Raw genomic sequence first — 24749 nt, 5'->3', positions numbered from 1 at the left:
GAGGTTTACTTGAGAAAACATATCTCAAGTATATATTTGAGAAAAATCTGAGATACACATTTTGTTTGTTTTCCATTTCCTTATGGGATAAGACTTTCCCTGCTCTGAAATCTGCATTAGTCAGGAATTATTCCTTCTAAAAACCATCCTAGACAGCCTGTGCTAACAAGCCACCCACCCAAGTACCCTGCAGCACTCTTTTAATCATGTTCTAACACAAATGTTAGCATGGTTTCCCTGACAAATACGTACAGGGATTTTATGGCTAATATTTTTCTAGCAACAGCCTTGTTTAAACATGATTGTTGCTGGCACAGCTCTGATCCACTACATTACTCATATACTGCCAAAAAGTCAGCCCCATATACTCATGAAAGCACCAAGTCATCACTCTAGTTGGAAAAATGTTTTTCCAAGTTAGCAAAATCACTCTGGCTAAGAAAAAGCACCACTTTCAAGAAGCGCCAAGATCTTTCCTGCTTTTAGGGCCAAATATCCAAACATGCATAATGCAGCTTGGGTACGTGCATACCAACCACTACAGGTTGGCATGGGTACAAAGTTTCATGTACGAACATACCTCACCTTCAGTAGCTCAGGGCATGATCCAAAGCCCATTGAAGACTGAAATCAATGCAATGTCTTCAATTGATTTTAACGGGCTCAGAGTCAGGACAGTGGACTGCGTGGCAGTGTACGCGCAAGTTTCTACCAACTTGGCTGTAGTTTTTTTAGCTAACACAGTTCACTCTTGTTTGTCCACAGTAAGTCACTGGACAAAGCATGGAGAAAGATGGAATACATCAGTGAGCCATAGGAGTCATCATCTACTCTACCTCCAATACAGCCTCCCTACAACAGTAGCTTTGCACAATGCAAATTGCTTTGGTCCCACCTCAGGCAGATATTACACTGAGGAATGTTTTAGTCACTGGAGTTGGTTTTTCATATGCTAGCAGTGACGTGCTCTGTACAATGTCCCACTACGGCAGCTGAGATCTTGTAGTCAGCCCCTGTAAGAAATAGTGCAACCGTCCAAGGCTCTTCCTTCCAGAATACATTCCACCTGCGGAGCCAAGAGAGCTCAAGTCTGAGCTCAACCTAAAGGGCAAAACGCAAAAGCTTTTTTGTAGAATGGAGATTTCAATTAATTTACTGTTTATTAGTTACTGTCAAGGACCAGGGAGTCTCCAGACACACACAGCGGTCATAGGATTTTAAAGAGGTGCTCAATGGGGTGATTCAAACATCTTAAGATTTGTTTTCATATTTTAAAAAAAACAAATGAGGTGAGCAGTTGAGCTGCCATGCTTACAACTAGACATTATACTGAGCCTGTATCACACAGACTAAAGGCTGAAACTCCTATTAGCCATCCCTTTGTGGTATTAAACTCCTACATAGAGGAAGGGTAACAATACTATGAGGTACACAAGTTCATTAGGCAACTGATATCCATGGATATTAAATATTCTCTCAGATTTATGTCCAGTGGCACTAACTCACCAAATCATCATCATCATCATCATCATCAAGAAGGAAAAACCAACTGCATGCTCTCTCAACTTCAAACTATTTGTCAAGCCATTTATTTTCTGAAAAATGCAAAAAACAGTTCTTGATTAACCACTCTCAGGTTTCTCTTTAATAGTTGTGCAACTCAAGCACAGCTCAAAGCCAGGAGATCTGGGTTCTATCCTCAGCTCTGGCAGAGATGTGCTGTGTGACCTCGGGCAAGTCACATATCACTCTGTGCCTCAGTTTACCCATAAATAAAAGGGGGTAAATAATATTTATCTACCTTTCAGGGGTGTTCTGGGACTTAGTCCATTAATTATTTGTAAACTACTTGAAGATTTTCAGATGGAAGGACCTACAGAACAGCTCAGTAATATTTTAATTCTAATTTACAGAAGCACAGAAGAAGCCTGCAATGTTATGCATTTTTCTGGGAGTCAGGAAAGACCCTAAACAGCATGCTCTCATTACGACTACGCAGAGGTCAGGGATAAGAAAATTTTGTTCTAGACACTGAGCTTACAAATAAATGAAGGGGGAGGTCATAGACACATGTCCCTCTGCAATTTCATCCAGAAAACATTACAACCACCTTGTCTGGGCTATTGCTGTAACTTTACTGGGTCCATTTCTATCTTCTGTGATTCCATATGATGTCAGCAAGTTTCATTTGAGAGTCATGGAAACAGATTCCCAGATCAACTTCGTTCAGCCCAATAACTTACATCTTCCAGAAGGCATCCTGCAGAGCTCTATGTACACTTGAAAGCTTGTCTCTTTCACCAGCTGGTCCAATAAAAGATATTACCTCACCCACACTGACTCTCGAATAACCTGGGTCCAACACAGCTACAGCACTGCACAGAAAGACATCCATTTGAATACACTTGCATACCCTCTGCAGCCCTCCACTGCCCCACATAGATTGCAAGGGTAGGAACAAGAATAGAATTTTGTCCCAAATTTCATGATGAAATTTTATTTTAAACAGATTTTTATTTCTTTGATTTAGAAATCAAGGGTTTGCCCTTCAACCCTGGAATAAATATAGCTCTTACACAGATAGCTTGTCTTTCGAGTATCAAATTGGCATTAATTTTACAGCTACTGTAAGTGATTCACAGAGAGCAAAATGGAAGGAGAGAGGCTAAGGAATCTGTTCAAAGCCATAGAAGGAGCCATTGCCAGAGGCAGGGAGAGAATTCAAAAGTTCGTGGCTCTTAGTCCTGTGCTCAGTCCACACTTCTCCCCAGGTAATATGTCAGCTGTACTAATCATACATATAGAATGAAACAGCCTGTGGTAGGGAGCAGGATATTTCTGATTTATGTTCACGTAACTGAGATCAGAATAGCTCCACTGAAGGCAGTTCAGCTATTCTAGATTTACCACCAGTGGACCTGGGGTCAGAATCTAACACAGTGGCTTTATCTCCTCTGAAGTTACACTACTGATCATTTGAACAAAAAGTGCTTGGATTTTCCTCTTCCTAAATTTGCCAAACTGCCTACTTCATTACACGACTTATGTTTATGGCAGATTTTCATATTTGCACTGTCATCTTCTTTGCAGCAGCCTTTTTGTCTTCTTCCCCTCCCTTAGATTTTGCAAGCAAACCAAAAAATAAAAATAAAAAAAACCTGACAAAAATGTCTCCTTCATACTGACTTTCAACTCAAAAATATGTCAATGTGACAACCCACCAGGTGGCTCTCTAATGAACGCAGGCTGGCTCTCCAATAATCCCACCAACAGAAAAGAAAAACCATTTTGAACTATGAAATTTGATTGCAAGACAGCAGACAAAGCAGTCCAACATGCATGCCTGGATATTACCTAAAAACACCAATTACCTTTTGTGGCACCATCAAGCATCCCCAGACATCCAACAAACACACAATAATGAGGCAAGAACCTAGAAAGTTCACAAAATTAATTCTATCTGCTCCAGAGAAGCCGTGTTCAAACAGAGAGTGGAAGCATTTGGAAAATGTCAGCTCTGTACTATAAATATCAACAGAAGGGGAAATTCAACAATCTCAGCCATTAGAAATAAAATATACATTTTCTTTGTTAAGCATTGAATGTTTTTTCAAAAAGAAGTCATCAAAAGAAGACTGCTGAATATGCCATTACCCAAAACAATCAAACGGAAAAAAATGCATATGCTTTCAAACCAGCACCTGGACATTTTAGCTTTGGCCTGTAGGGTTGTTGTTTCTTCATTATTTCAAACACATACGTACACACTATAATCAAGCAACTTAGGGGGGAAAAAATCCTCTTGCTTCTGGACAGATTGCGGCGCCCTTTAAAATTACCAAGCGTTACAAATCCAATGAATTCACTGAACTCTTCTTCTAGTCCTCTTCACTCCTGGAATTCAGGTACCAATGCAACTTGAGTTTGCATCATCTATTGGTGTGTAAAAGAATCTTATTCCACCTCAACAGCCCACATTACAAAACTGCTACAAGTAGATTTCTCAACACTGACAGACTCAATCCTCTTCCGTGGGGAAAAGACCCAATGGAAGCATGCAGTTTAGCTGTTCGCATTTTTAATTTCCTGTAGACAAAACCACGTCAGCCCCAATCCAAAAACTCCCCAGCATGTTACAGAAGACAACCCAGAATTCCCTAGTAAAAGTTGTTCATGGTCTGTCTAAGAGACCCAGGAGGTTACAGAAAGAAGTTAGCCCTTCAGATTAACCTGTTGACCGCATTCATTATGGTTCATATCCCGAAGCTCTAATTACGCAGTTTTCATTCATTCGCAAAACTCTAATCGACTTCAGGGGAAGTTTTGCCAGAGTAAACATGGAGGATCCAATGTTCAAAGATGCTGAGCGCTTGCAACTCCCATAGGCTTCATTAGGAGCTGTGGGTGCCAAGTACTTCTGATGCTCTGGTGATGGGTGACATATGAAGGGATGATTAGTTGATAGGCTAGATAATCAGGTGCCTCAGGATTTGGCTTTTAGGTTCCAATCCTGCAAAGATTCACATGAATGCTTCACTTTACACACTGAGTGGCCTCATTGACGCCAGTGGGAATATATGCATTATGCCATCTAAGCACATGCATAAGACTTTGCAGGAGAGAGGGCCTGAAGTCTACAAAACTTGAACTGGCAGGTAGATGATTAAAAAGCAAATCCAAATGTAGTTACTTATGTTACTGCTGTAAAATTCTGGAGGTGAAGGAAAAAAATCTGTACATACCTCGGGCATCAAAAAATTCATCGTCTGAGCTCTCCACAGAGTCATTAATGATGTTCTGCATGTGCCACTGGGCGCCACTGAATCTGCGAGGACCAGCTGGAAATAAAGACAGACTCACATTAACAAAATTAAATGAGGATCCGCTCGCCAAGCTAAAAAAATAAGTCTAATTAAGTCCTCGTAAATTGTGTGAAATGCTCATTTTGACCAATTCATGTTTTTTAACCTAATGAGAGGGCCACTCAGAACATGGGGGATGACAGCACAAATTATACCTTCTGCAAAATCATCTGAATTAGAATGATTAAAGCAAACCCTTTGTTCAGGTTCAGTGTGCAATGCTTTCACCGAATGGAGTGACTTAAGACAAAGAAAAATTCCACTCAGTTGAACTTGTTAGACCATTACATTCCAAGCTCGCCCTCAAGCTGTGCAAATATTTCTAAAGGCAGAAAAGCATTTCTTAGGGACAGCGGAGCAGCTCATGTTAGAAGTGAATTTCTTCCATAGCTCTTATGGAGATGCACCATTCTGTTTGGCTTTCAGATTTATATGCAAACTACTGAATTTCCCACTCACTGAATAGCTTCCTCAAATGAACACCAAAGAGCTTTGTTTTCTTTATTGCTAACAAATGTTTCTATAGCTTTTGACAGAAGCTTGGCAGTTGAAGATAAGAAGGCCAAAGCATTTTGGGAGAGCTAAATAACAGCGTCACATTAATATATCGAGGACATATTATACAACCTTACACTGATATGAAAACATGAAACTATCTGTACAGTTTGCATCATCCATTCCTCACATGTGATGGTGTGTGGTACCTGTGTATGACAGGACTACACCACACTTCGGACAGAATGTAACAAAATGTCTAAGAACTGAACCATGCAGAGAGATACATAGCTAGGGAGAAAGCTGGAATTTGGCCAGCATTCTCCCGGGCTAATATTGCCACAATTTTCATCCATTTAGTGCATTCATATACACAGGCTGTATCACAAGACATGTACACTTACAACCCCGCTTCAAACCAATGGGAGGGCCAAGGGGGAAAAGGTCCATCATTAACATTTTAGAACTAAATTAATCTTTTCATGAGCATCTACTTACCATATCGAAACAGCCCCCTAAGTTTTATTCACTCAGCGAGTCCCCAGAAGAGATGGATTCAAACTATGATGGCCCAATTGGCCCATCTTAATTCGGTGGCCTTCTGGCAAATCTTATTATCTTGTAATAATACTTCCCTCTTGTAACAGGGCTCTTCATTCTTAGGCCTCAAAATGTGTTACAAAAGAGGTCAGTATCACAACCCCCGTTTTACAAACAGCAAAATGGAGGCACCAACTGGTGAACGAACTCACCCAAAGTCACCCAGGTGGCCAAATGTCAGAGCTGGGGAAAGAACCTACCTTCTTCCAAGTCCTAGTCTAGCACCCTGTCCAATGGAGTGTGCTGCCTCTCAATCTCTATAACCCTTTCTCTGTCCTTGGCTGTCCTTTTTACTTACACACACACACACACACACACACACACACACCCCTGAGAGAAGAGGACACCAGCCTGGTGTTAAGTAACATGGTGGGGATTTAATAGCCAAAGTCTTTTCCTCCATCTAGCATTTTGGTATGGTCCTTGATAGAGAGATTAGGCCAACCACAGCATTTGGCTTTCCATCTGAACTCTGTCCATCTCCTAGTTGGCATCACCCTTCTGCTACTCGTTAGTGACAACTGATGTCCCCTGTTAATGCGGAAGATTTTGGACTCCTCAGAGAAATCCACAGTCACCAATTTATGTGATTTCATTGTATGATAACGTAAGAGTAGAGCTACTCACTTTGCTTGTTGCCTAGGTCTTTGCTATCATTGAAAGCTTTTTAGCTATCTTCATTTCTACACGGCCAGAATCAATAATACACTGTGCTGCTATCAAACCCACCCAGAAAAAGTTTTTTTCCCATTTTATTTTAATACAAGTCAGTAACATCACTGCCACTGACCTGAGAGAAGTGTTTCAAAGCAAGAGGAATGATTCAGTGGTGTAGTCTCATTGCAGGAGTTTTGCGGGGAGATTACTTCATGAATGGTCTGAAGGAATTTATATTCATACATATTTTAAACTCTCTCTCTCTCTCACACACACACATTTTACAAAGTAACAGGGGACTGAGGGGATCATAAAAATTGAAAAGCTCATACAATTGAACATCTCAACATTACATTAGGTATGGTGCAAAAATAGCAGTTCGGTGCACTGCATCACTTTTTCAGTGTCCTTCAAACCACTGTGAAACAATTTCCAATTCAATGGGATGTGCAAGGATGAGAACTTGTTCTTCATCAACTATTATTTTTAAGACAACGCACCTCGGAGACACAATGCTTTCCTCCATCCCTTTTAGGGAAGTTGTCATTCAACAGCAAGCTCTCAATTACACTTGGCCTTGGTATACACTACATACTTACTTCGGTGTAACTAGGTCACTCGGGGGTGTGAAAAATGCACACCCTTGAGCAACGTAGTTATATCAACTTTAACCTCCTGTGTAGACAGCGTTGTATTGGCAGGAGAGCTTCTCCTGACAACATAGTTACCACCTCTTGTCAGCTTAGAGTATCTTCACCAGATACGCTACAACGCTGATGTAAATTTGCAGTGTAGACCTGCCCTCAGTCAGTGAAGAAGTCACAATTAACACAAATGCTTCAGCTACCAGAGGAGCTGTGCAGCAATACTCCACTCTGGTGATGCTACATCTCAATCTCTCTCATCTGTATAGAAACCTCCCTTCCTTTAGTGATAGTGAAAGTGCCATGCCAGACAACCGCCCTATTACAAGGGACACTATCAAGTTAAAAATCATTAGAGCTGACCAGAAAACAGGATCCCTTCCTGTCTCCACCCACACAGAAAATTCAACAAAAGGTTTTTTTGGTTTATTTTTATAATGGAAAAGTGTTTGGCCAAACCCCCCACCCGCCCTCCCACTCATACATATATTTGGGCCAAAACACAAAAATATTTCAATTTGGAAATGCTGTCATGATGCCTCATGGGAGCTGTAGTTCAAGTGGTTTATGCTCCCATTCTATTCTAGAGGCAGAGCGCTCTGGTCTGACTACATTTCCCATGATGCAAGACAGTGATGTGAGGCAGCTGCAACATGGGAGTCTTTGCTCATTGTGCATCATGGGAGATATAGTCCACTGCCAACAATGAAGACACCCTTACCCACATTACTAATAACTGGAGAGATGGGCTTGTGCTGAAGTTCTGATCCAGACATGAATCTGAATTGTGCCAAAAGGCCAAGAGCAGGAAGGAGAGTTCAGCCCCAGCACTTAAGATCAAGGTTTTTCAAACTTTTCAAATTAAGGCATCGCCAATCTGGAGTCAAAAGTCTTCATGACGCAGCCTCCCTTACATTTACTATAAGGATAAGAATAAAAAAGTATCAGTAATACCAATGATAAACCTATGTAATATAATTGTGTGTTTCAAGAGATTGACAAAGAATACTTGACCTTGAAGGACAGGGGACTATGGGAAGTGAGATTTTCTTTGCTTTAGCTTGTAATAAGATTTTCAACACCTTACAACCTCCAAACGTCTTTAATGACACTCCGGGGGGGGGGGGGGGGGAGGAATGGGAGGTCTGCAACTTACCTGTTGAGAAACACTACCTTAGATCATCAAATGTGGATATGAGGGTACTTCGTGCTATATGTGCCATCTGCAGTTATTTTTGCATCTCTATAAAGTTGGGAAAGGGAAACAGACAAACAAGGAGCCTTCTGGTGAAGTAACCCAAGGCTACGGTTACCATCACTGAGGGAGAATGTTTATTTGTTTTTAAACTACTGTTCCCAGTGGAATAAAAAATAAATTACTCAAACATTTCTAAAAGGCTTCAGCTTTAGACAAACTTCTTTTGTAAAACCAAAGGGCTGGATCCCGATTCCCTTGTACGAGTTTAGTAGTAAAGCCAGGCAAAACTTTTCAGCTAAATAATTTTATTTGTTGAAAACTACAGTTTCAGGTTGACTGAAATGATCCACGAATTTGACATGAATTCACTCAACAGTTTTGAACACTTCCCTTTTCCAGTTAAATTTACAAGGGAACTCAAGTGTCATCCACAAAAAGGAAGGAGAAGGAAATGGTGATATCCTCAGTATCTGAAAGCCTATGCTGTCTCAGGAGTGTAAAGTTATATGTAAAAAAGCCAAAAATGGCTCAGAACTTAAAAATTGGATGGTAACAGACTGTGAAACCTAGTGATGATTCAGCTTGGTGATATTCTGAACAAAGATCTCTCACCGTGCTTTTAGCTGCTTCTTTTGCTTCACACTGATTCAACAGAAATTGTAGACTTAAGAGTGACATGCAGAGTGACATTTCTGGACTCTTACTATACAGATAGCTTGGTGCTAAGGGCACCCACCTACACTGTGGAAGACTCAGTTTCATATCCCTGCTCTGCAGCAAGGATTTGAACCTGGGTCTCCCACATCCCAGGTGAGTGTGCTAACTACCGGGCAAATGGATAAAAAAGGGGCATTTTCCTTTACTTTTGTTTATAAAAGATTAAAATGCCCAGAAATAAAAACAATTTTGTTTTGGGTCGAATGTTTCATTTGACCTGAAATGAAATTTTGGTTGACTTTTTCAATTTGTTAATTTTTTTATTTTTTTTGTTGTTGCTTTGGGTCAAACTAATTTTTATTTTATTTTTCAGAAGTGCCGGCAAACTGGAAAATCAGCTATTTGCCCAGCTCTACTGAAAAGCACTTGGTTGCACAGGTAAACCCATTGATTTCAATGCTATTGCTTGTGGAGAAAGTAGCAGAATCTGACCCTAATGTTTGATCTAACCACCCTGTATTTAAACGAACAAAGGAGCTTCCCATGTACACTTCTGCTCAGATTACAGAATCCGGTATGACAAGGAGAGCTCTAAAGATCTTTTACCTTCTGGTTTCCTGTTTATCTCAGGCTGAGGAGACTGAATTGGAAGAGATACTGTGATGATTTTATTAGAAAGTGGCAAGTCTTCCTTCCCCAAAAGGAAAAAAACATGCCTGCACCAAGGGGCTGTGCTGATGTTATCTGATCTGCTCTTTCATTAAGGAGCTGCCTAATAACTGTGTAAACCTCTCACTGAGGTCCACATAGGGATTAGGAGTGCTAAAAGATTTGTTTTAAACAAAAACGTTTGTTACAATAGTTCATTCGCACCTGGTTGTGTCAGCACTCCCATTGTAAGCCTTTATCGGCAGGGGGTTTATATCTTGGCTCTAACAAGTCTCTCTGGCCTGAATCTTGGCATAAGAGGGGGTTTTTTGGACTTGAATTTCAAAAATATCAGCCTGGCTTTTGCACCAAAACAAAGGTTTTAATGTACATTTTACTGAGTCTGGAAAACACCTGCAACTGCCAAGTTAAGTAACCACATATGACTCTACTATTCCATTGTCCTCCTTTAGACAACACACCACAGCTTAATGAATCCTAGACTGCAAGTTCTCTGGGGCAGGGACTGTCTTTGTATAATGTATGCATAATTGCTTAGTACAACAGGGCTTGGATCCTTGTTTAGGATCTCAGGCACAACTGCAATGAAAATATAAAATGGAAGGGGTTGCAGAGCTGTAAGCATTGATATTTATTATGACCTCAGTTTCACACAGCTGAAATAGTGTATGTTTGGTTTTAGAGCTGAGTGAAGTCATTTACTTTTCCCACTGATGAGAATTTTGCAAAATTATTTTCATCTGTGAAAAATATCAGGAAGCAAAGTGAAATTTTGCTGTCGTAGACAGCCCTCTCAGGACAAACCTACAGCGGATGGGGATTCTCTCTCTCAGGTCTGCATCAACAAAACTTATGTCACACACAGGGCAGGGTTTCTCAACCAGTGGGTCACAATGCCCAGATGACGATCCCAGGAGTCATGAGGCATCAAAAATGTTTTTACACTCTAAAGCAAAGAAATCTTTACTCCACCACTCCCACCACCTCTTCACCCTTTAAGTGTAAGTACTCTGCCAACCTCTCAGAACACACATACATGCATGTAAATTATATAGACTTACCACTGTTCTCACTGACACTTTTTTACTCCAATTTCTTTGTTTTTTGTTTTTTTTTAACTCTTAAGTTTACACTATACATCAGAGCCGTCAACATTTTTTTATTTAGACTAAGGAGACTCCAGCCTACAAAGGTTGAGAAATACTGATCGAGGGTTCTTGCCAAAGAAGGCTGTTGAGTTATGCATCCCGCCAGCAAAGGTAGACTGGCTGAATCACAGCCAGGGATGCTATTTGATAAGCACACTGTGGATATGAAATGCTGTCACAGGGTCTCTCACCACACTGGTGCTTCCTGCTGGCTGTTTCAGGAATTAGCGCTGGTCAACAGGCATGCCCTCCGGTGGTGGTGGCTGTCCCGTCCTCGTCTCTGCCTGCAGACCCACTGCGGTTCCAGTCTGACTGCCCTCTGGCCATGTCACAATCCGGGTTCCCCCTTTCTGGGGGACTGTAAGAGTCTAGCTGCTTCTCGCAGTGACTTGGCAGTCATTAGCCTGGCCGCTTCTTCAACGGCGAGGGGGGGGGAAGGGAGGGAGGGAGGACCCTGGCCCACCACTACTCTGGGTCCCAGCCCAGGGACCCTGAAAACAACAACAGCTTCCCGCTGCCCCTCCTTTCCTTCTCCACCAGTTTGTCTCAATTGCCTGGGGCACTTCCCTGCAGCCCCAGCACCTCTGGCTCCTTCACCCAGGGCCTCCGGCCTGCAAGCCCTAGCAGCCCTGTTCCTGCAACCCTCTAGGAAGCCAGTCCCCTCCCTTCGGCTTCCTGCAACTTCCTTCTATATGTTCCAGCTGGGCCAGGTTGACTGGTCCAGCTGCTGCCCTAACTGGTCATTTCCTTGCAGCCCTCCAGGCTGGGTTTTAACCCTGTCAGGGCCAGTGCAGGGCAGGCACCCCATCACAAAATGCATAATCAAAATAATGAGCTTTTAACATCTGACACCTTGCGAGCTACCGGAGCTAGAATAAAACTGGTCTACATCACTGGAACTCAGGGGCTGTTAGCTTTCTGACAGCATGTTGCTTTAGATCTGTTCAAGTACAGGCTGCTTTGTGCCAGACTCCAGGCGCAAGGCTGCGAAGGGGAATCCTGCATAGGGAACCCTCCTGTAGCCCAGAGCAATCATAGCAGTTCCTATGACCTATCCTCCTCTGTAGTGGCAGTGTCTGGGGAAAAAGAGGTGTCCCTGCAACCCAACAGTCCCTGGCGGTTGGAATTTGGGTTCTGCTGAGGATGTAGCCCTTCATTTTTAACCTTGGGGATTCTCAAAATATCATAGTTTGTAACAGTCACTTGTCCTTCAGAGCATGCAAAAATATAAGGCTGTTTAAACCAGGTAAGGATACTTGAAACACCCTAAAAAGTCCTGGATCACTGCAACCCTAAAAATATAGTGCTTTACAGCACCCTCATAATGAGAGAGTGCTCTACAAACTCCTCCAGCCAAATCTGCTACCCTCTAACAAAGAAGGGGAAAAGAACCTCCACAGAAGTGCAGATCTCGGAGGAATGGATGATCTAACAGAATCACAGAAATTAGACAAGGAAGAGAAATTATTTCCTACGATTCACCTTGTCGAAGTGGGAAAACCACACTGATTAATTAATGGTAAAGGCAAATTTAACCTTGTAGCTAAACAATATTCAGTCTGTCACTGCTAATGATACTACTATTACTTTAATCAATTCCATTTGATCAGCACAACAGACTGTGCTCTTAATGTAATGTGCATAAACGTATTGTGCCCCATTATTGTTAATGAAAATGGCACCCATGGAGTAACACCTTGATAATGTAGACTAATACGCACAAACACAAGGAATACTAATGTTGTTTCCTATTAAATAGCACCTACTTATGCTGAAGTGCTCCCAGACTCCCAGTGTTCCCTTTAAATTAAACTGGAAAACCTCCAAAGCAGGAATTAATTGAGTGCTGCATCTGATTAGTACAAATGTTTATGGCTTGCTTTGACTCCCTCTGCCACGTACAACATACCTGAAGGACAAGTTCTTTTTCATCTTCATGTTAGGGTAAGGACTGTTTAAAGCATTTACATTTGCATTTAAAATGGGAAAGTTGTTATAATGAACTCGGACACCAGAATCTCTAACATTACTGCTGCAGTTTATTATATTACCTAACTGGGAATGTTACGTGTTGATTTAAGAAACACATAAGCAATGAGCAAATCCTGAGCATCTCAGAGACTGATCATCTCCAAAATTTTAATCTTCACATTACGCTTCTTTTCAGCAACCCCTTAAACCATAACTGCTTCAAAAAGGGAATTTCCTTCCCATAGGAGACTCTGATTCAAAAAATCGTTCCAAACTGGGATGAGAAGTCAAAATATAGCATAGAACAGAAAATCCAAAAAAATAGAAGCCAGAAACACTTTGTACATTTCCAGTTGAAACATTTTATCATCTCCAAATTTATATATTGTGTTTCATTTATTGAACGAATTGAAATATTTCATTTTGGCTTGATTTAACATTAATCTCCAGCTTCCTGAGCTGTCGCAGCACCTCATAAGGATTGGATGAAGCCATGAACCAACACACCTACAACTTCATGAGCTTTCTTGATACATTGCATCAGCACAACTAGAAGGGAGACTACATTACTTCTTGGGAGATGTAGTCCATACACAGAACCCGGTCTATACAGGGGAAGGCAGTGGGGTGGAAGGACTAAAATTCCCATAAGCTACCATGGCAGCTCAAGCCAACACAGATTAATGCCAAACTGACACACGAAGAAATCAGAGACACAAGGTGGGTGAGGTACTCTCTTTTCTTGGACCAGCTTCTGTGGGTGAGAGACACCACAAGCTCAAAAGCTTAATTTTTCCCCCAACAGAAAAACTGAAATACTTTGGCATACTGAAATTTTCACCACAGAAAATTTTAACTGTGGAAACTGCATTTTCTATTGAAAAGGACACTGATGGAAAGTTCCTGTCCATTCTCGGTATTCCATTCCTCCCGCACCATTCAACATGAACCACAAGCTTCGCTGAACCCAGACCTCCTATAACTCTTCTGCCCCTCTGAGTTGGCAGCAACAAGGGCCGGGTTCAGTATCCAGGGGTTCCGTTCAATAAGACGATGCATAATCGGCTCGAGCCCCCACCCAGTGACCTGGGACATTTACATACCACACCCCCCTGGGCGCCTCTAGGAGGCAATACTTCTCCTCTTGCAAGCACGGAGTCTGAGTGTAGCAAAATCCTTTTAATAAAGGAAGGAAACAATGTGGCATCCCATTGGAGAAACACCACAAATAGGATTATACACAAACCATAAACAAAAACCCACCTCCAAGTACGTTTGGCAATGTCCTTTCCCCCTTAGGGTCTTAAGTCCAACAACCCAAAAGTCTCTGGTCAGTGCCACCCCAGAATTCAAGAGTTTATCTGCAGAGTTTTATCCTCCCAGCCTGGGTGGAACTGGGAGGGGGGAGTCCACACAGGGTGTTAAGGGGCACCTTATGTGGGCCAGGGCCAACTGCTCCACCTCTCCATGGAGTTCTGCTGCAGCCTTCACCACGACCAGCTGTGCCGCTCCTCCAGCTGTCCCTGCAAACCACTTCACTCTGCTCACTGTTCCATGGGTTGCTTCAACACACTGCAAACTGCTCCACCCTGCCAGCCACTTAATGGTAGGTCTTCAGGTTCCCCCACTGGTTAACACAGCACTCAGTGATTCTCAGCTCAGCTCTTTCAGTGATTTCAGCTCTTAGTAGGGGAGCCCTGGTACTGGTGCATCATTGGCCCAACATGAATTCAGCTCAGCAGTCTCTAGATGGACTCCTAATGGAATCAAAATTAGCTCTACTCTAACAGTGGAGAAAGAAGGATGTGCAATTGGTGTTCCAGGCCCTCAAAAGGGGCCCATACCATTAGGTACACACACCAGTCCCCAACCTCTCTCAATTCACTGGGTTTTTGGAACCCATGTCTCTTGTCTAGCAAGTACTACTTAATTTAGGTTGAGTTATTTCTGTCATAAAGCAGTCTAATAGTTCCTCATTCACATAATTAGGGTGACAGCACTTTTCTTTTCCTCCTGCCCCAATAACAAAGAAACTGGGGATCTCAGCTGTCAAAATAACCATCCCAGGCTGCCTTGCTGGGTGTGCCCATGCAAATATTTGAGATTTCACATTCCTGACATTCTTTCTGCACTTCCCATAATTCACCACCAGATGTCAGGGTAGAGCTCATCCTGACTCTGCTTACACTCCTATATCCCATGCACATCCTATACCCACCCAGCCTCCCACTTCTCCAGCAAGCAACATCCTTCAAATCCTTCCTTTTAACTCATTCCTTCTAGGAACATTTCCTAACTTCTCCTCAGGCTATGTCCAGACTACAGTTTCTCTCGGCATAATTTATGTCACTCAAAGAGGTAAATCAATCACCCCCGGAGCGAAATAATTTACACTGACATAAACGCCAGCGTGGACAGCACTATGTTGGTGGGAGAGCTTCTCCTGATGACATAGCTACCGCCACTCATGGGGGCAGGAGTTAAGCTGACAAGAGAGCTCTCTCCCTTCCAGAGGCAGCTCTAGGCATTTTGCCTCCCCAAGCACGGCAGGCAGGCTGCCTTCGGCGACTTGCCTGCAGAGGGTCCACTGGTCCCGCGGCTTTGGAGGACCTCCCACAGGCGTGACTGCTGGAGGTCCACCGAAGCCGCAGGACCAGCGGACCCTGCACAGGCACACCTGCGGGAGGTCCACCGAAGCCGCGGGACCAGCGGACCCTCCGCAGGCAAGCCACCGAAGGCATCCCGCCTGCCGCCCTCGCAGCGACCGGCAGAGCACCCCCCGCAGCTTGCCGCCCCAAGCACACGCTTGGTGTGCTGGGGCCTGGAGCCGCTCCTGCTCCCTTCCATTTAGATTGGCTATATTAGAGAGCTTACAGCATCACCACTGTAAACTCTCTAATGCAGCCCTGTTCTCAGATAAACCCTCCACACCCTTCCTTTTCCTGAACTACTGTTCTGTATTTTGTCTTGTCTAGCATATCCTCAGCTCTTTAGAGTAGGTATTACGCCTGTATCGAGGGGTCCAATCCTGCAAACGCCTACTACCATGTGCTAGCATGTTATAGAACTATTTAAAAGAATAAGATTACAATTAGTAAAACAGTAAGCAATAATGTGTCAAATTATCTGCTGGTGTAAACTGACACAGTTCCAATGAAGTCAGTGGAGCTGCACCAATTTACCCTTGGAGAGGATTTGACCCAATGTCAGGTTGTAACTGCTTGCAAGATCAGGCCTTACATTTATCAGGATTAGGCTCTAGGTCAAGAGCTCTGTAAATTTATAGGGCTGTATTGAGATTGAGGCCATTCATTTTACGTATGTTATGCTCTTGCATTGCAGGGTAACGCTGCATCAGAGAAGAATATTACCTTGCTTTTACACAAGTGAAAAATTAAAAAAAAACTGTCCAAGCCCAGTATCTCATCAACTCACTCAATACCACTGCCACCTCTCTCAACATTTTCCTTAATTATCCTGGCTTTACAGCAGGGGTTTAAAAACTTCATTCCCCCTTCTGACAACAAAAATTACTACATGACCCCAAGAGGGGGGACCGAAGCCTGAGCCCATCTGATCCCATTGCCCCAGGTGGAGGGGCCAATGCCGAAACTCAAGGACTGCAGCTCCAGGCAGGGGGCCTGTAACATGAGCCCCACCACCCAGGGCTGAAGCCCTCGGGCTTCAGCTCCAAACCCCAAGCAAGTCTAACAGCAGCCCTAGCAACCCCATTAAAACAGGGTCGTGACCCACTTTGGGGTCCCAACCCACAGTTTGAGAACCACTGCTTCAGAGCAAAAATGTTGACCAACATAAATGGGCTAGGCTGGGACCATGAATCAAAATAGTCTATTTCTCAACCCCCAGCCTTTGCACAATCATAAAGTGGTTGGTGTCTTTTCATTCACACAGACACAAACCCCATAGTATAATTAGATGTTGCCTCAGCCACTCAGAAATGGAAGCAAGACAGATTTTTTTTCTCCTCCCTTTCTTTTCAGGATCCGGTGCATTTCTGCAATTCATCCTGTTAATTCCCGTCAGAGCCACCCATCTGGCTCATCAACATTAACACCATGCAGTGATAACCCTTCTCTCCTACTATAAATAGGAGGACAGTGTGACAAGTGTGCGACCAGAGGAGAAAGCCTAGGATATAATCAATGGCTCATACGGTAAAGCAGCAGTTAGTCACTTTCATCGCTACTGTATTGTTTTCAGATACAGACCCGGCTGAAAATCTAATTTCTGTCTTTAACCCTCTTGGGGTTCTTTCCAATACCAGCACTCTCTCCTGCTTTTGAAATGAGCTAAAGTGGATTAATATCAATATGTTTATCCCAGCAGCAGAGCTCAGCTTTTCAACAGGAATTAACAGGTTGTCAGTAAACACTGCCTGTTTCTTATTTTCTGTCATTCTGAAAGCTATCCTCCTTCTCCCCACTATATCATTTGGAGCTCCAACAAGATCAGAGCTGGTGGCCCAATTTAAATTGCCTGAATAAGGATTACTTGCTGTAGTAAATATAATGATCACCACTAAAAAGTCATCATTTGCCCACCACAGGGTTACCATAGTTACCGATACGTGAGTGTGCGGGGGGGGGGCAGATGAGTGGAAATATGGTATCTCAAACACATTGTGCAGTAATTCTTAATTTCCTAGTTTCATATTGAGGAATCTCAGCTTGCCCCTACATTATAGCTAATACCAATTAATAGAATTCTCCTGATAAAGTGTCTTTCCGCTCTGGCTTCCATTAATAATCATGGAAAATAATCTTTCCATGCAACTAGAAAAATTTAGCAAACGTAAGTAATTGTGTAAATGAACTAACAACTAGTTATTCATTCAGAGCTAAATATTAGTCACATGAAAACTGAATATTATTAGCTATGGCTACAGGGCAGGTCCTTTTGTAACTAACTTCTCTAATCTGATACAATCTTTTAGAATTTACATTCACTTCCTAAATGAAATGTTTGCAGTTGTGCACATTTGATGTAAATACAAGTCCATTGTCATTACAATTCATTCTAGAAAGAAGCCAGAAGCAACCCTCTGGCTCTGAATTCATCTCAAGCCCCTAGGAGGGGTAGAAGGAGAGGAAGAGGGAGGCATATGGCTGCAGATCCAGAATTTGCAGCTTTGGTCCCATCTCTAATTCATTCCTTGTGTCTGGCTTTTAAGGGAAAATTAGAAAGAAAAGATTTGATTAAGAGTCTCCTTTGAAATTGAGCAAAGTTCTCCTCTGTGCTCTTAGCTTTTTCCTATGTAGTGACACCAATCAATGTACAAATGCAGTGTATTGTAAGCTAGATAACTATTCTCTCTTTATTTCTGCTTTGCACCAAGAGAGATCTGGGCCAAATCAATAGGCACCAATAGAAAGACAAGTGGTCATTTTCAGCTCCTTTGGGAAGAAAGGGAAAATACCTTCAATTATAAGGGAATCTCTTTATAAAAGCTGTTGCAGCACTGCTTCTTCTCCCAATAACTGCAGTGCTCTATTGCTCACAAACTGCAATCCCAGATAAGAGAGACAACAAATGATTCTAGGGTGACACTAAGATGGACCTAAGGAGGAAAATTCAGGTCTAGATTTTTGAACATCCTAAATTTCAAGCATGTTTGGATTCAGGATTTTGATTCGGACCACTTGGAAGATTAGGTCCAGTTGCTAAAGATCCAGTTTTAAAGATCTAAGCGTTTGGCTCTTGCACATCTATAGGACAATTCAGTTTATTGAAAGAAACAAAAGAAAGTTTGTCAAGGTATTTAAGTAGAGCTGACTGGAAAACAGACTCCCCCCCCCCCCCCCGATGAAAATTCTGACAAAAGAATTTCCACAGGAAAATTCAAGATTTTAGTTAAAAAAAGAATCAAAAACTGAAATATTCCAATTAAGAAATGTTGCTACAGTGTCTCAGGGGAGTTGTAGTTTGGGTGCCTCAAACTCCCTTTCTCCTCTACAGGCTGGATGCCTTGGCTGAATTACATCATCCATGATGAACCACAGTATCCCCTGGCTGTGTTTCATCACAGGAGATGTGGTGCAGCCGGGGAAATCCAGCCCCTAGAGAAGAATGGAAACAGGAGGAAAGCAAATCCCAGCTCCCACAAAGCACTGCAGGGAGATGTCCAAATCAAAATATTTTCACACATTTTTTTTAATGAAGAAAAAAAAAAGTCAATTTCCATAAGAAGCTGACTGAATTTTAGACTAGAGTGTGTTCTCTCAAAAAAGAGAGAGAACGAACAATTTATTTTGGGACGGCACGGGTCAAAATCAGTTTCAATCAAACATTTTTTGACTAGCCTTACATTTAAGAGACAAGAAACTGAACACCAGCACCAAGAGCTTGCTGAAGAGTTAGCAATTAAATTGTGCTAATCAACAGGATATAACAAATCTGAAGTATGTAACTGCAGAGACATAAATTTAGGCATCAGCTGTTTGTTCATGTGTATGCTGCTGAGAAAAACACATGCAAGCGGACTTTTCTTTTTTAAGTGGCATGTTTACAACTCTACTGCACACCCCCAGCAATGGGTGCAGTCTAACAGCAAATTACATAATAAGCTCCTGTTTAGAAATGTTAAATAAAATACATATGGTGCAAAAGGTTTTATATTTAAAGATGTGCTCTCTTTTGATCAACAGTACATTAACAAAAATAGTGGTGACTGTCACCTTGCTGGTACTCAGGCTAAATTCATACTTAAGGGACAATCCTGCAGCAGAGCTGAGTCTTCTGCAAGGTGTCTCCAGATCCCAATGAGGCCATAGAATTCAGGGCATTCAGCACCTGGCAGATAAGGCCCTTTCTGAGGGAACTAATGAAGCTGGAAAATGCACTGTGGAGGCATTCACTAAGGTCACCACTCCAGATCTGCCACAGACAAACAGTTCTCAAGAGAGTTGTTGAAACAAACTGGTGATTGTCTCTATCCCTAAACCGCCACCGACAACTGGCACTGACTGGCAAAATGAAAAAAAGGCTATGAATGGCCCTTGAAGGCAGAACTCCCTCCTAGCCCATACATACACTCTCTCCAGAGGCATGTTGACAGAGCGATAAGAAAATCTTATATTACTACTGCTGCCTGTGCTAAACCTATCCCGTGGAGGAGTTCTGGGCCAAATCTTCAGCAACCTTAAAATCAGCTGGCTTCAGTGGAGCTATGCCAGTTTACACCAGCTCAGGATCTGGCCTTCACTTTGCAGGGTTGTCAATCCAGAACCACCTCCTAGCCCTACACGTTCAAAATTATAAAATAAACTCAATGAGTTTAGGTAGGAAGGCTGGAGTATGCATCAATACTTAAAGTGCTGTTCTAAAGAATCTGGCATGTCCCAGAGTCTTGAAAATGCTGCTTTAAAAAGATTGTAATTTCTGGCTCCACCACAGGCTTTTCCAAGACTAAACTACAGCAGCAGATGGATTAAGAGCAGATCGCAAGGGACAACCATCCAGTGCATGCCTTTTACTTCATTAACTCCCATGACCAGTCACACATGTTCAGCTGGCATGTTTCACACACTTGGAAGGAAGGAAAACGATCTCCTTTTAAAACTTTAAAGATTTTAAAACATGCCTTAAGTAGTGAAAGTCTCCCTCTTGTGCTGAAAGATTCTTCTGTGCGTGTTTTGCAATGAGTTTTAAAATCTCACTCTGGTTTCAGCAATCTCCTTCATTCAAATGGTCACAGCTTAACAATAGATTCAGCAAATCGCTGTTAGCATTAAAAAAAATCCACCCACCCACCCACCCACCCACATTAGTATTTACAGCCTCTTTGTTAAGAATTCCACTTATGAGCCTAATTTTTAAATACACTAGGTACCGCTGCAGCCAAGAGCTTAGCAGGATTCAGACCAGGTTAGACATTAGATAGGTAATGAGAACATCCACAGCTACATAATACAGGATGATAACTGATAAGATTTATATGCCATCAGGATTCAGGGCATAAACCAATCAGTATCTGCATGGGATCAGAAGAAATTTAGCTTATGGGAAGGATATTCCACATTTGTCTATTATAGGATTTCCCGCATTGGTCTCTGAGCCTCTGGTATTGGTCATTGTCAGAGCCAGGCCACCTCACTAGATGAACCATTGTGTAGCAATTCCTGTGTTCCCAATTATTCATAGAAAATGTATATACCAAACACACCCTTTCTAAACATAGTGCATGACTGGTCAAAATAAGTATCATTATTTATTCTGTGGTATTAATATCAATTCTTCACTGGACAAATGACAGGAAGAGCATACAAGTTACATAGATGATTAATGGTTGTCACTCTTCCTCTCTCTTGTAGGAATGCTACATTTTCTGATGTGATAAATTGCTTTCTTCCTTGCTTTTGATCTCAGCTTCAGTAAGGAACAGCGAGGTCTGTACTAAGCCAACATCAAGCCATCTCTGATCTGAGAGAACCAAGGCAACATAATACTCTCCAGGTCAGGAATCAAGCTATCCTACAACATACTATAAATGGTAACTTGCACTGTCTGCAGAAGGACTATGTGGGTTTTGTGATCTTGCTGTTCTAACTGGCAGAAGTTTTTATATTAGACTCGGCCATTCAATTCAGGCCATCATTAGAGATGAAGTCTCCGTCTAATATAAAAACTATCAATATATTGTTTAGAGACCTATTAACAATAACTCTCTATTTATATTGTGTACCCCCTTGCATATATATACACACACACACACACACACACACACACACTTACTTATGTGACAGGGTTGAGAGGGAAGGTGGAGAGTATGTTGCTGAAGCCAAGGGGAGGGAAGGGCCTTTCTGTTGCTTTGATTTACTGGCTGGCTGCGTTAATTTGTTAAATATATATGAGTACTGAATGCTGCTGGCTGGGTTATCTTTATGACCCTGATTCAGAAGCCCTTTCCTAGTCAGCAAAGTGCTTATTTAAAAGTTAAGCATGTGTGCTAGTCCCATTGATGTCAATGGGAGATTCTTGATTGACTCGGTCAAAGTTAAGCTTGTATTTAAAATGCTTTGCTTAAACTTGGCCTATTTTACTGGCAGATTAATTAAGAGTTAATGCTTTTAATTAATTTGTTTAAATCTGAGGAACAAACAATGTTTATATATACACACATACATACATACACACACACACACACTATCAATAGAGACAGGCAAGTAAATTTAACTGCCGACGTTACCAGCAGCTGTACTTATAACAGTAGTCATATTTCTTGCTGAATGGCTATCCATTCAGGAATTTAGCCCTGACTTCTATAAAGTCACAAAGGACTCTTGCACACCATGCAAGCAGTGCATCAGATTTCAATTGCTGAGAAATAAAATGAGCTTAGAAATTACTCTCTTGAAAGAGAAAGTCACTAATTTTATGACTTTCTGCATGGCTTTCCGTATCCCAGAACAATTTAGCCCACAGACCTTTGGTGCATTTAGAAGGACATGTCAAAATAAGGCAACAACTCACACATTAGTGTTAAATTTAAAGGCTTCCGAAAATCACTTGGAGTCAGACACTACAGCAAGCCAATTGTTCCCAGTAAGGTGATCCGTAATCACAGCAAAAGGAGACAAGTAGGCATAAACTAGATTCCGATGAACTCTTCATACAAAATAACTTTAGGACAGGGGTCGGCAACCTTTCAGAAGTGGGGTGCCGAGTCTTCATTTATTCACTCTAATTTAAGGTTTTGCATGCCAGTGATACTTTTTAACATTTTTAGAAGGTCTCATTCTATAAGTCTATAACTAAACTATTGTTGTATGTAAAGTAAATAAGGTTTTTAAAATGTTTAAGAAGCTTCATTTAAAATTAAATTTAAATGCAGATGGCCCCAGACCAGTGGCCAGGACCCAGGCAGTGTGAGGGCCACTGAAAATCAGCTCGCGTGCCACCTTCGGCACCCGTGCCATAGGTTGCCTACCCTTGTTCTAAGATCACAGTTATGTCTGTAAATGACTTAAGTTTCATTACGAATACCCTCGGGAGGGAACATTTGTTTAAATGGAGTCTAAAAAGGGTCAGTTTGGGGGAGAGGAAACCCAGATGCCTTAAGTAACTATGTTGGCAATTCAGTAGGCAGCATTCATCCTTGAGAGTCAGTACTGAAACAAAAAGAACAGGAGTACTTGTGGCACCTTAGAGACTGACAAATTTATTTCAGCAAGCATGGTGCTTATGAGCACAGCGCTGCTGCAGGTGCAATCCGCTGAATGGCATATAAAACAGATCCTGACCTCTTGCATTTACTGAAGCTTCCTCATTTCCTTTTATAAGAATCAAAATATTAGCTACAGTCCCTGTCAGAGTCCCAGTCCCATCCTAGTCTATTTAAATTTCCCTGAAGTTTCAGATGCATACAATATTCTCTTCCCCTCACCCCTCCACCCCCTGCCGCCACTTCCTGTCCTAAGTCATTCTGTGGTGTCACTGTCATTGTTCAACAGCTGCTAAATTCAGTTCCAGAGGTGTCTGTATTCCAGCAAGAGGTAAAGAAACAATTTTCTGTATGTACTTTGTAAAGCTCTTTGGGGTCAATCAAAATGAAGATTTCAAATGTAAACTAGGATCATCCTCATACACTTATATGATCCCTGAATATATTTTAACTGCATTCTTAGTGCTCACATAGTAAGATCAATCAAAATTTGAAAAACTGCAGCTTCCTGTAATGGGATGATCATCACTTCTTGAATGGGAGGAGGGAAACCCTAAAACAAAACGACTGTTCACAATATTAAGCCACAAGCCTGTGGCAGTAACTGAAAGGCTATCAAATGAAGATGGTAGGTCAGAAACAAAGAACCATATTGGCAACCTACTTAGCCGAAATGCTTATAGTAGTACTGGTTGTCTATGTACAGACCACAGGCACCCACTTGGATTTTCTTAACCAATTCTAATATTTATTAAGATTCACCAAAAAGAGAGAAATCAGAAGCTGCAGCCTCCATTCATCCATTTTTGTATTAAGAATTCACATTGTGAAGAGTGTAAATTAGCAGCAAATATTTACTTCATATCATCTTCAATGACCAATGTGTCTAGCATTCCTCAGTGGAAAAAGTGGCACTCCGTTTACACAGATTTTAACTACAGGAACAAGCCACTTCACCTAAAAACCAAGATTCTTTATTTGCTAATTTAAATAACTAATATTAGATATCATAGATTTTAAGGCCAGAAGGGACCATTCTGCTAATCTAGTTTCACTTCCTGCATAACACTGGCCACAGAATCTCACTCAGTCATTCCTACGTCATGAGAACTGGACACAAGAGCCAGCAGTGCACTGTATTCAGTGGTAAATACATTTCCCTACTTCTGCTTGACATTCTCCTCCTAGATGGCCAAGGATCACATAGCCCTCTTTGCCAAAGCACTGCACTGCAGGCTCATGTTCACTGGTTACCTACCACAACCCCAAAGTCCTTTTCAGAGTTACTGCATTCCAGGATGTAGTCCCCCCTAATCATCAACCAGTGTAAGTACTTATAGACTGTGCTCATGTCATGTCCCTAGACTCTGTTTGTCAGAGGGTGGTGATGGATGGCAGGAGAGAGATCACTTGATCATTACTTTTTAGGGTCACTTCCTCTGGGACACCTGGCATTGGTCACTGTCGGTAGAGAGGAGACTGGGCTGAATGGACCTTTGGTCTGACCCAGTATGGCCATTCTTATGTTAACTCAATCTTCTCTTCCCTAAAGTGCCACATCTTGACCAAGAAGAGACTACATCTTGGTGAAACAACAAAAGTTATTCCTATATGTGGCTTGAGATCTTTAGGATGCTACTGGAAGAAATTTAGAGAAATGTAGAATCA

The 24749-nt window shown here is 42.0% G+C and overlaps 1 protein-coding gene across 3 annotated transcripts in view; it reads right to left on the bottom strand.

Moving 5' to 3' along the window:
• PITPNM3 (PITPNM family member 3) overlaps window positions 1–24749 on the bottom strand; it is a 344508-nt gene that overhangs the window by 228937 nt on the left and 90822 nt on the right. For all 3 annotated transcript variants that reach the window (XM_050929606.1, XM_050929607.1, XM_050929608.1), the window contains exon 2: window positions 4743–4838. In XM_050929606.1, the coding sequence (XP_050785563.1) occupies window positions 4743–4838 (96 nt within the window). The remainder of the gene's footprint in view (window positions 1–4742; window positions 4839–24749) is intronic.

Source organism: Gopherus flavomarginatus, chromosome 19 (assembly GCF_025201925.1).
Source record: "Gopherus flavomarginatus isolate rGopFla2 chromosome 19, rGopFla2.mat.asm, whole genome shotgun sequence".
Classification (NCBI taxonomy): domain Eukaryota; kingdom Metazoa; phylum Chordata; order Testudines; family Testudinidae; genus Gopherus; species Gopherus flavomarginatus.
This window is presented reverse-complemented; position numbering and strand designations above follow the sequence as displayed.